This window comes from Mollisia scopiformis (genome assembly GCF_001500285.1).
Source record: "Mollisia scopiformis unplaced genomic scaffold LY89scaffold_28, whole genome shotgun sequence".
In the NCBI taxonomy this organism is placed as follows: Eukaryota; Fungi; Ascomycota; class Leotiomycetes; order Helotiales; family Mollisiaceae; genus Mollisia; species Mollisia scopiformis.
The window spans coordinates 531,735-546,461 of NW_017263608.1; the positions used below are offsets into that span (position 1 = coordinate 531,735).

General features: G+C 46.3%; 4 protein-coding genes across 4 annotated transcripts; 2 read left to right on the top strand and 2 right to left on the bottom strand.

Annotated features, from left to right (window-relative positions):
• Positions 1–328: 328 nt before the first annotated feature.
• Positions 329–1,415, bottom strand: LY89DRAFT_740801 (uncharacterized protein; the record flags this gene model as incomplete). Its single annotated transcript, XM_018220634.1, has 4 exons — positions 329–787; positions 851–1,086; positions 1,134–1,293; positions 1,344–1,415. 4 exons carry the CDS (start codon positions 1,413–1,415, stop codon positions 329–331), a joined length of 927 nt encoding a protein of 308 aa, XP_018064083.1.
• A 3,961-nt stretch (positions 1,416–5,376) lies between these two features.
• Positions 5,377–6,431, top strand: LY89DRAFT_740802 (phytanoyl-CoA dioxygenase; the record flags this gene model as incomplete). Its single annotated transcript, XM_018220635.1, has 2 exons — positions 5,377–5,441; positions 5,486–6,431. 2 exons carry the CDS (start codon positions 5,377–5,379, stop codon positions 6,429–6,431), a joined length of 1,011 nt encoding a protein of 336 aa, XP_018064084.1.
• Positions 6,432–6,680: 249 nt separating this feature from the next.
• LY89DRAFT_740803 (NAD(P)-binding protein) lies at positions 6,681–7,625 on the bottom strand (the record flags this gene model as incomplete). Its single annotated transcript, XM_018220636.1, has 2 exons — positions 6,681–7,462; positions 7,574–7,625. The coding sequence occupies 2 exons, from the start codon at positions 7,623–7,625 to the stop codon at positions 6,681–6,683; spliced, it is 834 nt and encodes a 277-aa protein (XP_018064085.1).
• A 4,982-nt stretch (positions 7,626–12,607) lies between these two features.
• Positions 12,608–13,890, top strand: LY89DRAFT_675890 (uncharacterized protein; the record flags this gene model as incomplete). The annotated part of the gene is made up of 2 exons (XM_018213544.1): positions 12,608–12,719; positions 13,334–13,890. 2 exons carry the CDS (start codon positions 12,608–12,610, stop codon positions 13,888–13,890), a joined length of 669 nt encoding a protein of 222 aa, XP_018064086.1.
• Between the last annotated feature and the right edge of the window lie 837 nt (positions 13,891–14,727).

Sequence of the window (14,727 nt, forward strand, 5' to 3'; positions counted from 1 at the left end):
TCGTGTAAAACCAAGATGGAGTGCCAACATGCATGCAAATAATCACCAATGGTTCGGGCGATTATTGGATGAAATATCGAAGGCCATCTCACTTTTCAATCTCCCACCACCGGTCACATGAAACATGGAGATCATCAACCCAACGACATGCAATTTCACGGAATGTGCAGCAGACAGACAAGGGATGAGAATCAAAAAGAGGTGACATTCATTGACTCTGAAGATTGATCAGGTCGCATTCCTCGATTATAGAAATGAAGATTCGTTGTTAATATATCGGACATTATATAATCAAACTCATCTATCGATTCACCCACCCACATCACGCTTACAAGAAAGCAACAGCGACGAACCCAGCAGCAGCAGCGACCATCTCCAAGCCTCCGTTCAGACGGCCGGCGGCAGCAGTGACCTCAAGAGTTCCGGACGAAGTTGTCTTGGTTGGAGCTCCTGTTCCAGAGACTGGGACGGTGGTGATTCCGGCTGGTATGCTGGATACTGGTACAGTTGGTGCATATGTGGGTGTGACCACATAGGTTGTAGTGCATGGGTAGGTGGTCAAGCTGGTGGTAAGTGGGCAGTTGGGAACGGTGGCTGGGCAGGACTTGATGGTGATTGTCTCGGTGGTCATGTAGGTCGAGGTTGATGTAACTGGAGCTGAGACTGGGGTCGAGACCTCAGAGACTGGGCAGACAGTGGTGTACAATGCGATGGTCTCTGTTGTCACTGCAGTGGATCGAGCTGGGCAATCAGTCACTGTTGCAGCACAGCTTGTGACGGTGTAGACCTGGAGGGAATTAGCATGGTAGAAGGACTGCTACATCGATTGACTTGCCGTGGTGGTGTACACTGTGCTAGTGGTCATTGGGACAGAGGTGGAGCTCTCAACGGAGTAGGAGCTTGAGCTTGAGGCGCTATAAGAGGAAGATGGGGTGACGGTTGGTGTGCTTATCACAACATAGCTTGAGCTTGAGGATGAAGTCCATGGAGCGGATGTGGAGGTGCTGGTCTCTGGGGTGGTCGAAACGATCACGGAGGAAGAGGTGGATGAGGCAGAGCTAGTGTGGGTAAGGGTATAGACAATGCCTGGAGGTATCAGCAACATCCACAGAGAACGATACTTTGAAACATACAAGAGCAGGCTGAGGATGCAGCAGCAACATCGCAGTTGGCGAAATCCGTTGGGACAGCGGATGCTGCGGTGGTGGTTGCAGAGAGGAAGTCAACGCAGAAGCTTGGGGCCTCGGCAGTGAATCGAGTATCCATTAAGTTTCGGTAGCAGTTATCAGGTTCCTGGAAACATCATCAGTCATGATCCAACTACTCCTGGAAAGTACACATACGCAGTCTGGGTAAGTCCAGGCGCTGACGGTGTGAAGAGCAAGAGCTCCAACGGCGAGGTAGGCGGAAAGCATATTGAACGATTGTGGAAGCGAGTGACTTTTGCAAAGCGAATGACTGAAAGAGCAGAAATTTCAGAGAAAACGATTGATGAGTTGTAAGAAAACAAGAAGGGAAACACCAGCGTATATATCGGATAATTCAGTGACCAGGGGAATTGCCAGGTTTGGACAAAGCACTTGTTTTTCCCGCCGAGGCTGAATCCAACCTGCCATCCACGACTTGGAGCGACGCCGGGATTGAACTGATCAGCGCCATGGCACACCCTGACTGGCCACACAAGGAAACTTTTTACATGTGGTGCTCACAATGTGGAAATTACAGGCCTCACGCACGGCCGGGGGGGCGCGAAAATACAAAAGAGCTCGTGGTAGTCAGAAAGGTCGTTCAGCGAATCTGAGTTGACGAAATAGGGGGGAGCGCCTACCTTATGGGGACTAGGGGGTTTCTAAAAATTGCAGGGCGATCGGTCCGAGAGCTATTGATATTCCACCCCCAGCAAAATCTCGACAACCCAGAACTTAAGCTTAAAGAATACGAGCAGGATCATTCGTTCGGGGAGTAGTGAAAGTGCGCGCTTTCGTCCCCAAGTTCTTTTGTGACCGGTCTTCTCGTATGGATAATTTCACACAACACGAGATGCAAGGGGACCTGCGATGCGTCTCCGAGTCTCGGTCATCCGATCTATCTTTGCGATCAAATCTCTCCCAGATTTGCTGGCCTCGCATTGTTGTCCAAAACGCCACTCCCGCAAAAGCAAATCCAGGTTTGCATTGACCTTCACGCGGGGGAAGAACAATCACCACATGCGCCCGCCCCAAACCGCCAGTGTTCAGCAGTGCGCTCAAAGATACCGAACCGATCTCTAGTGAGGAACGGCTCCAGAAGAGTTTAATGAGCTTTCTTCTGCCAAGGAGCGAATGAACTTTTTTCCATCGCGCGTATCGTACAGTCAGCACTTGTTCTTCCGAGATCCGGTTGGACCTGCATTAGTTTGCTATTTCCCCTGAGAATTGGGCTGAGGTCTGGCCATCTGCCAGGAACGGTCTGCGGTTCATCGGATGATGCTTCTCCTCTGCTGTTGTTGTTGTGTTGTTGTACCTTCTGTATGTCTTCAAGATTGTCTTTGCCGTGCGGTGAAGATAAATCTCCTTGAGTCTGGCATCGAAAGGTAGGCGTTGAGACACTTCTGCAGCCAAATCACTCCAGCCGCCTGTTTTATTGACATCCAACGGCGATTTCTTCCCGTGGCTCGTATTCAGCAGCTCCCAACCTCGCATGGAGAAATCACTTCTTGCCTCGACCAATGTCTTGAGAATTGGATTTGATCATGCTATTCCGCTCTGGACACCTCTCTTGGCCACGTCGTCATAGCATGAGGTGGTTGGTGTCTACAAATACTCGTTGCTGAGACTTTTCTCTGCAATATCTCACTTCATAGAATCACGTTCGGTTTGAGTGAAGCCTGAGGAGAAGGAAGTGGAGACCGAAATCAAGCTGCTATATTTGTCATTGCCGTACGGAGGTACGGAGGTACGCATGATTCGCAAGAGAATACATTCTTGGCAGCACTCCTTGGCAAGATTATCAATTCTCAGAAATATATCACATGACTCGACTCATCTCCCCGAACTGAGGATTGAATTCGCTTCTCGGTCATGATCACACAATACATCTCTATCACTTGACTTGATTCCTCATGCGGCGTCATTCTTCTAACTTTGGAGCCGACTTCCAGCCTGGAGACCGCCGAATTATTGAAAAGCTTGAGGGTGGCTTGGTGCAAACTCATGAGTGCGGCGCAATACACATGGCTTTTCAGTGGAAGTACATTTTGATGAAGATCAACGTTGTTGCATCTCTATCGCTCGGTTAGAAGGTTCATACGGCCCAGCGCGATGGGTTCGCTTGAAGTGTCAACAGATTGATGACGCCCCAATCAAATCGACTAGGATGGACTACCCGTTCCTAGTCTCAACCGCTTCTTACTCTCAATAATCCATTGCCAGCCGCAAGAGAATTCCACAGCTGTTTTGGGGGACTTCAAATCCAAAACTGCAGCGTACAGATTATCCGGAAGATAGTGGCTCAGACGGTAACTTTGTCTTTACGGCTTTTTCACAATTCTTTTCGCGAGTAATGCAGGAGATGCAGAGACACTGGAAGTCAATTGCTCCCACCTGTGAGCGCAGCAGAGCAAGATGTTCAGGGCAAAACAGTGAACGGGGATCGAACCATGACATATCCTGGGACACTGCATCGTCTTAAGGTTCTTGGTATTATCGGATCAATTTGCAGCGAAAATTTCTATCTTTATGCCGTTTGTGATATTGAACGACACTAGCTGCATACTTCCTAGTCACTTTAGCAGAGTATCTCATTCTCATGAGCTATGAAAGCTTCGTTTTTATAGTTGCACGTGCAAAGTCCGTCACGTGGAATCATTGTGATGGCTCCTTGAGCAGCCACAACAGCCACAACAGCCACGCTTAAGGTGGAGAGCAATAGGTTGGTCACGTCCCTTCCTTAAACACGGAGGAGCTTGGAGCTGAGTAGACATCAATCGACAAACCAACAGATCTGGAACTTCGTACCGCTATTCTAGTCAGCAGTTATCCTTTCGAAGTTGATAGAATTTGATGATGGACCAAGAAGAGTACTGCAGCGGAGCAAGAGTAGTGTGCTACATTGAGACGTTTACAGACATATCTGACATTTCGAGTATGTGTACGAGTTGCACTTGAAGTCTTTGAACTGATTGGAAAGATTGTACACCCCACTCTGTCGACCACACGAGTCTATCAGTGTATAGTGAGACAAGGCTGACTGGAGTTATGGACCTGTCTGCAGTGGATTTTGTCGTTGGTGTGCCAATGTGAAAGAACAATTGGCGTATGGTCCTAGGACGATCTTTCAATCCGCTCTGAGAATGACGAGGTCCTGGGCTCAATACTGTCGTCGCTTCTACCATCGAGATGATTTCACTCACTGTTCGAGGCAGACTATTTTATGGAGTCCGTATGATTCCTACGGTGCTGGACACCTTCCGGCCGTATCAATTTGAACTTGTCAATCACACGCTCACATGCGGACAGTATCTTCAGTTGGGATGGAATGATTCAGCAGCAATTGAAAATGGATACAGAGGCCTCATGTCATTTTCTTCGAGTTTCTACCTGCAGATAATTCGATTTATATCTGGTTCCTGATTGTACGACCCTGTCGTGCCTTAAAGTCACATATACGCCACTTCAGCCATTTCATGATGTGGAATCATTTCAGATCGAAGGATAGCTCACTCCATCCAGGCTGTGATCATTTCTCTGGAAGTGAATGAGCACCGTAGGCGAAGAGATGCAACCATGAGTCCCATTCACATACCCCTTTGACCTCAGGAGTTCTCTCGGCTGTGTAAAGAGAACACGAGCTCCTTCATCCGGGTGTCAACAAGTGAGTGAGTGTGGGTCCTCCTTTCGTCTTCCTCGATCTCGTGTTCAATGACTTCTATCTGGACCCACAATGGGGACATCAGCACACTTCCTTTTTGGTGTCCTGAGGGGACGTGATGGAGGCTGACTTTGAATGGTGGAAGGCTGTCAAAAAGTCACTAGCATGTACTTCACACCGAGATGCAACCTTCCAGGAGAGGAGTTTCCAGTCGTTTGAATTCTCCGTCGCGACTTCGTTGCTCGTGAAAGTCATGAAACTCGGCGCTGATTTAGCACGAATAGAGCCGATTTCCGTCCGCGACCCACAAAGCGCAATGGCGTGGCAAACTATCCCACTTTCAGCAGTGGGCATTAATTCTTATACTTATTTCTAGACTCTGGAAGTTTCATTCAAACATATCATCACTTTTAGCAAATCTCGCACACCAGCATTCGGTGTGAGTGTGGGACTAAAAGTACTGTGTATTGACAACTGAACAGAATTTTGCTTTACCCCGCACTTACCCCGCAATTATCTTGATTCGTTATGGCTCCTTCTGCGCTTCTTCCTGAATCGCCAATTCTCGAGGCCCCTCTGCCTCAAATTGCTGAGTATGTACTCCTGCATGTACTGGATTCAATCACTGACTGGATAGTCCGAAAACGAAATATAACGACTGGCGTGCGGATCTTCTCGAGAAGGGTTTCACTGTCGTGAAGAATGCTATTCCAAAAGCTCAAGCTGTGAAATACCAGGAAAAGGCATATGCTTGGCTCAAATCTTTCGATACAGAGCTCGACTTCAACAAACCCGAAACCTGGATTAAGGAGAATTTGCCGGTCCAGAGCAAGATCAACACATTTTCGACATATGGAGTGGCGCATGAAAAGTTTATGTGGGATGCGCGAATGGAACCTGGAGTTGTGGATGCTTTCACACATCTTTGGGGGACTGATGAGCTCTTGGTGAGCTTCGATGCATTGAACATCACTCTTCCGAATCGAAAGGACGTTCCCAGGAAGCCTGCGTGGGAGCACATTGATCAAAGTCCATTTCGACGGGGCATGCACTGTGTCCAAGGAATCATCAATCTCTCGCCATCCGGACCCGATGATGGTGGATTGGTCATTTATCCAGGATCTCACAAGTTGAATGACGAGTTTTTCGATACACAAACAGAAAAATCAAGTTGGGAGTCAAAGGATTTGTACATGTTTGAAAGGGAACAGCTTGAGTGGTTTACTGATAGAGGTATCAAGCCATACAAAGTTTGTGCTGATGTTGGAGACCTTATCTTATGGGACAGTCGAACGGTTCATTATGGAAGTGAACCCTCGGAGGCTAGCAATCAGATCCGGACTATCATCTATGTGACTTATACTCCTGCAAGGTTGGCAAGCGAAGACTCATTAGAGAAGAAGCGTGCGATTTTCAAGGCTTGGGGTGGAACTACTCATTGGCCACATGATAATATTGTGTTTATAAACACTCAAACATTGTTGGATGATGGAACGAGAGATCCGAGGGACAGAGACGGGCCACTCGAGCTACCAGAGATGAGTGATAAGTTGTTGAGGTTTGCTGGGGCTAAGAGCTATTGAGGAGGGTATTGATGGAGTTTTGCTAGAGTGACGAAGATGTACTTTACAGATGATCCCAGCCCATGTTGTGAAAGAAGTCACGGGAAAATCTGTCACAGTGCCCAGGGAAAGAAAGGTCTCAAGTTGAACTCCACGAAATATCGTCTCTCGTGTACAGCTCATGCGGCAAGCTGCCTCTTTGCCAAATTTCCAACTCTTCATTCGAATGCTTGTCCCTGTCTGTGCAAGCAACCAACCATCAGTTTTCAATCATGCTTCAGGCCACTTCCGTCCAGCTACCGCCCCTCCATCAACCAAAAGATCAATACCAGAAATAAGACTGCTCTCACGACTCGCTAAGAAAGCCACCGCATTCGCAATATCATCAGGCGTTCCTATCCTTTTCACCGCACTCATCGCAATCATAGCCCTCATATTCTCGCCCGCAGGTGTATCGAGCTGGGCCTGCGCAAGCGCAGTTGAAATGACACCAGGACTGACACTGTTCACTCTCGCGCCCTTCTTGCCATAAGGAACAGCAGCAGCTTGTACTCTGAGTTGATTTCCGCGCTTGGCAACTGCGTATGCCACGCCTGCAGCTTCAATTTCCTCACTAAGAACAATGTCTTTGTGCTGGAGGAGCTGGTTCCTGGGCGCTGTAGCTAAATGTTTTTCGAGCTCAAGAGAGATTGGAATCATACTGCCTGCCATACTCGCAATGCACACCAGCGAAGTGCCAGACGAGATGACTGGAAGGAAAGCATCGATAACATTGGCGGTTCCCAGGAGATCGATCGTGTAGATTTGTCGAGAGTTCGAAGCACCTGGTGCTACGCCCGCAGTGTGGACAATTGCATCGATTGCCCCTAGGGCTGCAGAAGCTTGGGCTGTTTTCTGGACTGCGTCGTAGGAAGATACATCCATTGAGATGGTGGAAACGGTGTGGCCTTCGGAACGGAGAGTCTGCTCCGCTTTCTCGAGCATTGCTTGAGAGTAGTCGGCGAGAAAGACAGTTCTGCCGCTGCCTAGACGTCGAGCGATGAACAAGCCCACTGCAACGAGTTAGTGTATAGTTTACTGGAGAAGAGGAGCCGACAGAGGAGCAACTGGTTCGGCAGCTCAAATTCAGCAAAGGTGAAGAAGGAGAAATAAGGACTCCTTACTGCCTCCAGCTCCGATGATGACCAACACATTACGCCCTCCAACTTCAGCCATGGTGACGTTTGATGCTGAGAAATATTGTGGGAAGAGCAAGTGGGATCTCTCAGATAAGAGATGACGGTCAAGAAACCTTGATTTATATAGCTGGAATCCCCGAAAGTGTTTGAGTCCGCATCTCGTCATGTGACGACTCCAGTCCAAATTCCGGCACTCATTGAGTACTGTGATTATTACAGATTATTGTTCTATATCTACAAAGCATTTCTATCCAATATCGAGAAGTTCTGGAACAAGTATAGAGATGATATCCATCTACATGAGCACAGCATCCCAACTCCAGATCAAGATCTCGTTCTCGTCGATGTTGCACTAGAACTCCTCGAGGCATTTACCCTTGAGTTTCAAATAGGATTAGTCTTGCTCTCCCTCGCTGGTTCTCGTTCGATATCACTGCTGGTGGCCTTCAAATTTCCGATGAGACGCGACTTGCTTTTACGCAGTATTACTCAGACCAGCTTGAACAAACTATGACTTCGATGTCAATCTCTGGTCTGTTACATTACTGCTCACTGTTCCATAAGATCTGTTTTGTCATGCTTTCAATCGAACCATCCTCCAGCGTCACTTCTAACCAGACCAGTGCTACCACTATTGTTTGCGGTTGGGTGTAGTTGGTTGTCGTTGCTGGTATTTCTGTGTTTACTTTGATTTTCGACCGATGAGGTAGACTTGCTGTTCTCGGATCGCGGCGTAGCTCGACGCTTCTGCTTTATATCACTTACTTTTTCGACTTGGCGCACGTCTAAATATTGGCTTTCTCTCATTACTCTCCGCTTCAATTCCTATCCTATGATTATATTGTACGTTTAGCTATCCTGCCGTTGCACTATTGTACTACAGACTCACGGTCCTCTCCAAATATACAACAACTTTCGTCTCAAAACAGAACCAAGACACTTTTGCACTGGGGTTGTAGTGGCCATGAAAATACTCCCCTGAACATTTCTCGCGCTGTCGGCAATCGCAGCCTTGCCCCCGATCATTTCCCCTTGACCCTTACTTCTTCTCGTGGTTTACTGTAATTTGTGGGTGTTTTCAATACTCTATTATGTGTTAAAAACATATGGAACATATATAATTTAAAGTCGAGTGCTGTCGCATTAGGAGTGATACATTTCCCTACACTCGCGTCCGCGTGAGCGTCCGACTTTCACACCCAACACGGAATCTTTTGATATTCACTTTCGTATACCCTCTCGCATGCTTCCATCTCCCGTGTGGCTAATCTCGAATCTTTCATTTCCTTCCTCTCCTTGCTTCCTGTTCAACTCCCTTCTCACACATTCGCGTGGTGTTTACGATTCAGCGACCTTGGAATATTGTCATCTACTAATTATACATTATCGTTCTGTTCAGAAACCCCACTGTTGACCTTTATGGAAGCGAATCATCTAATCGCATGATCATGTGTTGACCTTTATTGCGCCTGACAACCTGGAATGCCGCTTTCTTGAGTTTCAATCGCTCTTGTATCTTTTCATAAGTCCCATGGTCGCTCTTTCGTATCCGTGGCGGCCCTCGCATCTACGTATTATATCATGTTTCACTTGCACCTTCCACGGACGATTTCTGGCTCAACCTCGACACTCACCTCCACCTCCTTTCACCTCTCCCCTCTTTATTCAACAACCTTCGCTCACTTTTTGTATAAAGCATCTTGCTTTAAAAAATTCTAGTACCTTGGGTCCTTTCCCACCAACATCCGTCATCTGGACGCATTTGTTCATTTGAAATGACTTTCTTTGCTCGATTCCTATACGGACTTTATGTCAGGGGTTACACCCGTGGAGTAGTCTTGGAATGCTCCAGCGACGATCTCACGTGACAGAAACTTCCAGAATCTCCATAGCATGTATATAAACTGGCAGAGATACTGGCATTGTACGGCAATCGAACCTTCTTGTACAAAGAAAGCCTCTATAGCCTCAATCACGTGTATTAACTACAAGCCCTGACACTAGATACAATACATACTAAAAAAACAGAAAACAAAGACCACCGACCACATAACGAAAACACGAAAGAAACAAAGACCACGCACACCATGACAACAACACGACAAACACAAGAGCCATTGACGGCACCACAACAACACTAAAACCAACGAAACAACCAGAAAACAAAGAGCCGAACCAAGCACCTAAACGATACACGAAAAACGACAAAGAGAAGCAAAACAGACCACCCGCGCCGCAAGAAAACGAGCCACCAAAAAGAGCTAAACAACAAAAAAAACCTCAAGAGACCTAAATACCAACAATACACAACAACAATAAACAAGGAAAAGCAATTACACAAACATTAGAAAACAAAAAAAAAGCCAACAAGATAAAAGCATGACTAAAAAAACAAACAGCAAAGATCAAACAAGATTACTAAAGATATAAAAAGTAGGTTAAAATACAAGCGCTCAACAGAGCGCGACGGGGCAAGACACTACAGACAAAAGAAACAAGAGAACCCAAGCAAACAAGACGAAAGCTAGCCAATGGAACAAACTTCTCCAAAAGAACCAAATCCAGCAGCAAAAACACGCAAAACAACCAAACCGCACAAAAAAACCCAAAAACACCCAACCAAAGGTCAAACCAATGGAGGGAAAACACGACGAAAAAACAAAGCAACATTAGAGAACCAGACGAAGGAGAAGAGAACGACGATGCAAAAAAAGGCTCCCAAGACCGAACCGCAACCAAGAAGCCAAGGCGACCCAAAAGCACAAAAAAGACCCACCCAAACTTGAAAGAACACTACCAAATCAACAACGAAACGAACCAGCAACAGACCGCACACAACCAACGCACACAAAGAACAAACAAACAAGACATGACAGGAACACCGAAAACGGCAAACAAACGACCTACCAACACTACACCACAAGAAACAGACAACAAACCAGGAAACGGGAAAAGGAACGACGACACAACAATAGAAGAGCAGATAGAATCCGAAACAAAACTAGGAAAGATCGCAACACAGAACACGAGCCGCCAAAAATAGAGGACAAAACAAGGACCAGACCAAAAAAGTCGGAATAGGCACCGCAACAGCAATAGGAGCGAACATCAGATACGCAGCGAAGAGCCGGACAGTCAGCCGAAAAGAACTGCAACGTCCGACGTAGTCCACAAAAAGAAGGCTAACGCAAACAAGGGCCAGCCAGAATGCGAAGACGAACGAGGAGAAGACCATAAATCAGAAAACAAGTCGCACAACATAAAAAGCGATGGCAACAGCGGCAGAGATAGATATCACCAAAAGACAACCGGAGAAAACCTAAAAAAGAACAAAAGCACGAAAAACATCACGTAGGCTGAGACTTACCAAACAAAGCAGCCACTGCACAAGCCCAACGAAATCCAAACCACTGAGGTCAAAGAACAACCCAACAACAACCAAACCGACAAAATAACCTCCCTCACATACCGACTGAAACAACAAAAAGGAAGTAACAAGAAGCACAAGTACAAAACGAAGTAAGACAGAATATGTAGATAAAACTGAAGAGGAGAGGATACGAACAAAAGCAACTCAAGCCATAGAAAACCCCAAAAAGTAAGAGCAAAAAAAAGAGCAAAGGAAAACCCGAGTCGCGGAAAAACAAAGCCGAAAAGAAGAAACCTAAAGAGAGCCCACCCAACCAAAATTCAAAACGAGAACGTGACAAGAAACGAAAAAACAATTCCAACAGAAATAAACCACTTAGAACAGAAGCTGAAAACCAGAAGACAACGCAAAAACGAAAGGAACAAACAAACAAAGCGAATCTACCAAAAAGAAAGAAGGAACAAGCCGAAAAGAAGAAGATGCACCCACAGACGAAACCCACCAGCAAGAAAAGAACAGGGGGCGACAAGACATGTAACAGAGGCGAGGCAAACAACCCACAAGACCACCGGGAAGAGATTGAGCAGCCGAAGAAACGGCACAAAACAACCGACGGCGAAAAGCAAACAAACCAACGAGGCCAACTCAATAAGAGAATAAAGGACAAGAGCCCAACAAACAAGAAGACCCCAATAAAGGAAAAGGATAAACACGTCAGCAAAGAAAGAAACACCCCAGAAGCAGACACAGTTCAATAAGTACGAAAACAAGCAAGAGAAATACAATTTTAAAGAAATAACCAAACACTCAATAAATAAACACGCAAGAATAAATACCCACAAACCCTAAATAAAGAGACGCTTAAACAGATAGCAAAAGATAAAAAATATACAAAAATGGAAATAATTACAGAAATACATAAGATACACACAAAGGAAGAAAATCAGCAAAAAACACCATACCGAACCACCCTTAAACAATAAAAAAGACAACCCACACATACTAACCCTGTAAAAGCCACCAAGACATCCCAAAAATACACCAAACGCAAAACTCAAAAGAATCTAGACAAAATTGCAATAGGAAAAGAAGAACATACTCTACCCCTCACACAGACAAAACAAGAACAACAAGAGCAACACAGATAAAAGCTAGGAAAAAAACCCCAAAACGCTGCACAAAACAGGAACAGCGACAAACGCAAAGCCCAAAAAAAGTCAACGAAATACCAAGGCGTCACCAGCGAACAAACGAAAACATGAAAAAAAGAACCAGCTAAAGCGCAAACCAGCACAGACTAAAAACCGCCAAGAAACGAAAAAGGCCTAACAAGCCTTGTAGGAAATACAAAACGCCATCAACGAAATACAAAAAACAAACACCGAAGTGAAACACAAATAAAAAAACTCATTAAAAACAATACAAACCGAAACTACAAAAACAAAACCAACAAAGAAACCGAACGACCAAAGCAAGCCCACCAAAAGAAGCAAACAAAGCCGCAAAACAACCCAAAGCAGCAGACAGACAAAGACACAAATTCCGAAAAAGACAAAACAGGACGCGCCCATAAACAGAACAAAAAAAGAGCTGACCGGCAAATAGGACTCGGAGCCAAAAAACACGCGCGAACCGAACAAAAAGACCCGATGAATAATAAAGAACTACAGAATAACAGACGACAAAAAGAAGAAAAGCAAAATAAGCCCAAAAGTGCCAGAAAAGATACGGCTCGTAAAGATCACAACAACCGGAAGCACGGTACAACGGGTCGAAACGTGGCAAAGAGCCAGAGGCGCCAGCAATCAGAACCCAGCAAGATGAACCCAACAATCTAACACCACCCACGCAAAGAAGGCGAACTAACGAAAGCATCAACCAAAAAGGACAAAGACCACCCCGAACAAAGTCACAAAAGGCACGACTAGACAAGAACGCAAGCGAGCCAAGAACAAATGACTCAAAAAAAGCCAAGACGAGGAAAACAGGCAACGAAAGGAACCCCGAAAAGACGGACTCGAAAACACCCACAGCGGGAACTTTGAGAAGAACGAAAGGCAAAAGACAAAAACATAAAACGAAAAGGCACAGCTGCACAAGAAAACAAAAGAGTCAACACCTAGAAACACCAACTATCATCGCAAACCACGCCACGCCCGAACCGAAAACACCCAACACAAGGGGGGGACGCACGGACCAGGCCACCAGGAGAAGGGCAAAACAACAGGGGCCAAACAGCACCCCTCGAAAACCCCAGATGACGACCTAGCCGTCGCCCGCGACGGAATAGCGGACAGCAGCCAACACAACGAACATCAACCACAGGGCGCCCGAAAAAACGGACTCGCACGTCCAGCACTGCACCCAATGCGGAGTCTGGGAACGCCCCGAAACAAACGTCAAGCTACAAAACCAAACCCAAAACCACAAAGGCCAACGAAGAGCACAATGGAAGGCGCACGTCGACCGATTAGCAACCAAACGCAGCAAACACCCAGAGCAGGGAACCGCACCGAACCAAGGAACGACACGCATAACCAACCACCAGGACTACCAGAGCCTGACAGGCACGGAGAACCGCAAACAGAACCACCAGACAAGACACCAAAACGGGACAAAGGCGAAACAACAAAAGCCTGCAAAAAACAAAAAGACAACCCCAGACCGAAGCCCCAAACTACAAACCTTAGCCACAGAAAACCAAGACATCCAATATTCAAGAGAGGACAACCCCAAAAAACCCGCAGACGACGCCAAAAAAAGCACACATCCAAAGCAAGAAGACCGAGTCAAACACACGACCCAGCAACAACAACGCCAAAAGGAAGATGCCAAACCAAAAGACAACATAGTACACCACAAAGGAAGACAAAAACCTGCTGGAGTGCCATACAGCAAACAAACAGACACAAAAAACCACAAGCAAGGCTAGAAGAAACACAAAAAAAACAACACGCAGCCGCAACCAAAGAATACAGACAGCGAGCCCAAGCGATACTAAATCCAACAAGCCAGAGACCAAAACAACAAAGAGGCAAATAAAAAGTGCTCCCACGACCCACACTATAGGAGAACCGAGCGACACCAGATAGAGACGAGCCAGGAACAAACGAGCACGGCCCCGGAGCAAAAGACACACGAATACGACCCGAAGAAGAAGCATAATAAGCAAAAGACAAACTGCAGCTACAAAAAACAATGACCAAACATCTACTACCACCTGCAAAACCGAAGCACCAACATCAACACGGACCACCAAGACTAGAACACCCCACAGAGAAACAGCAACCGAACAAACCCCCAGGAGAAGACCCGCAAAACGCCATCCCAAAAACCTGGAAAGAAAAACAACCCAGAGCTAACAAACGCAATGACAGACCGCGCAATGACGCCCATCAGCCAAGAATTGGGAGGCAAGCGGGACAAATCCACACAAAGAACAAACGACACGATCCTCAAAGGCAAGCCACACAACAAGAACTGAAAAAAGCAAAGAAACAACAATACCGGATTCCCACCCGGGAACGAGGTTGCACAACTCAGCAAAGAACAAACTAGCCACGAGAAGCAAAAAACAAACACAGGGAAAACACTCGACCGAACAAAGCAGGAGCGCGAAAACATCGGAAAGCACGAAACCAAGACTCAAATCACCGAGATAATAAACACAAGCAAACAGAACAATAAAGCCCCGAAAAAAGACCAACGGCCGCAAAAAAAACACACCAACGTGAACGAAAAGGAACTGACCTAACAAAAAGTACAGAAG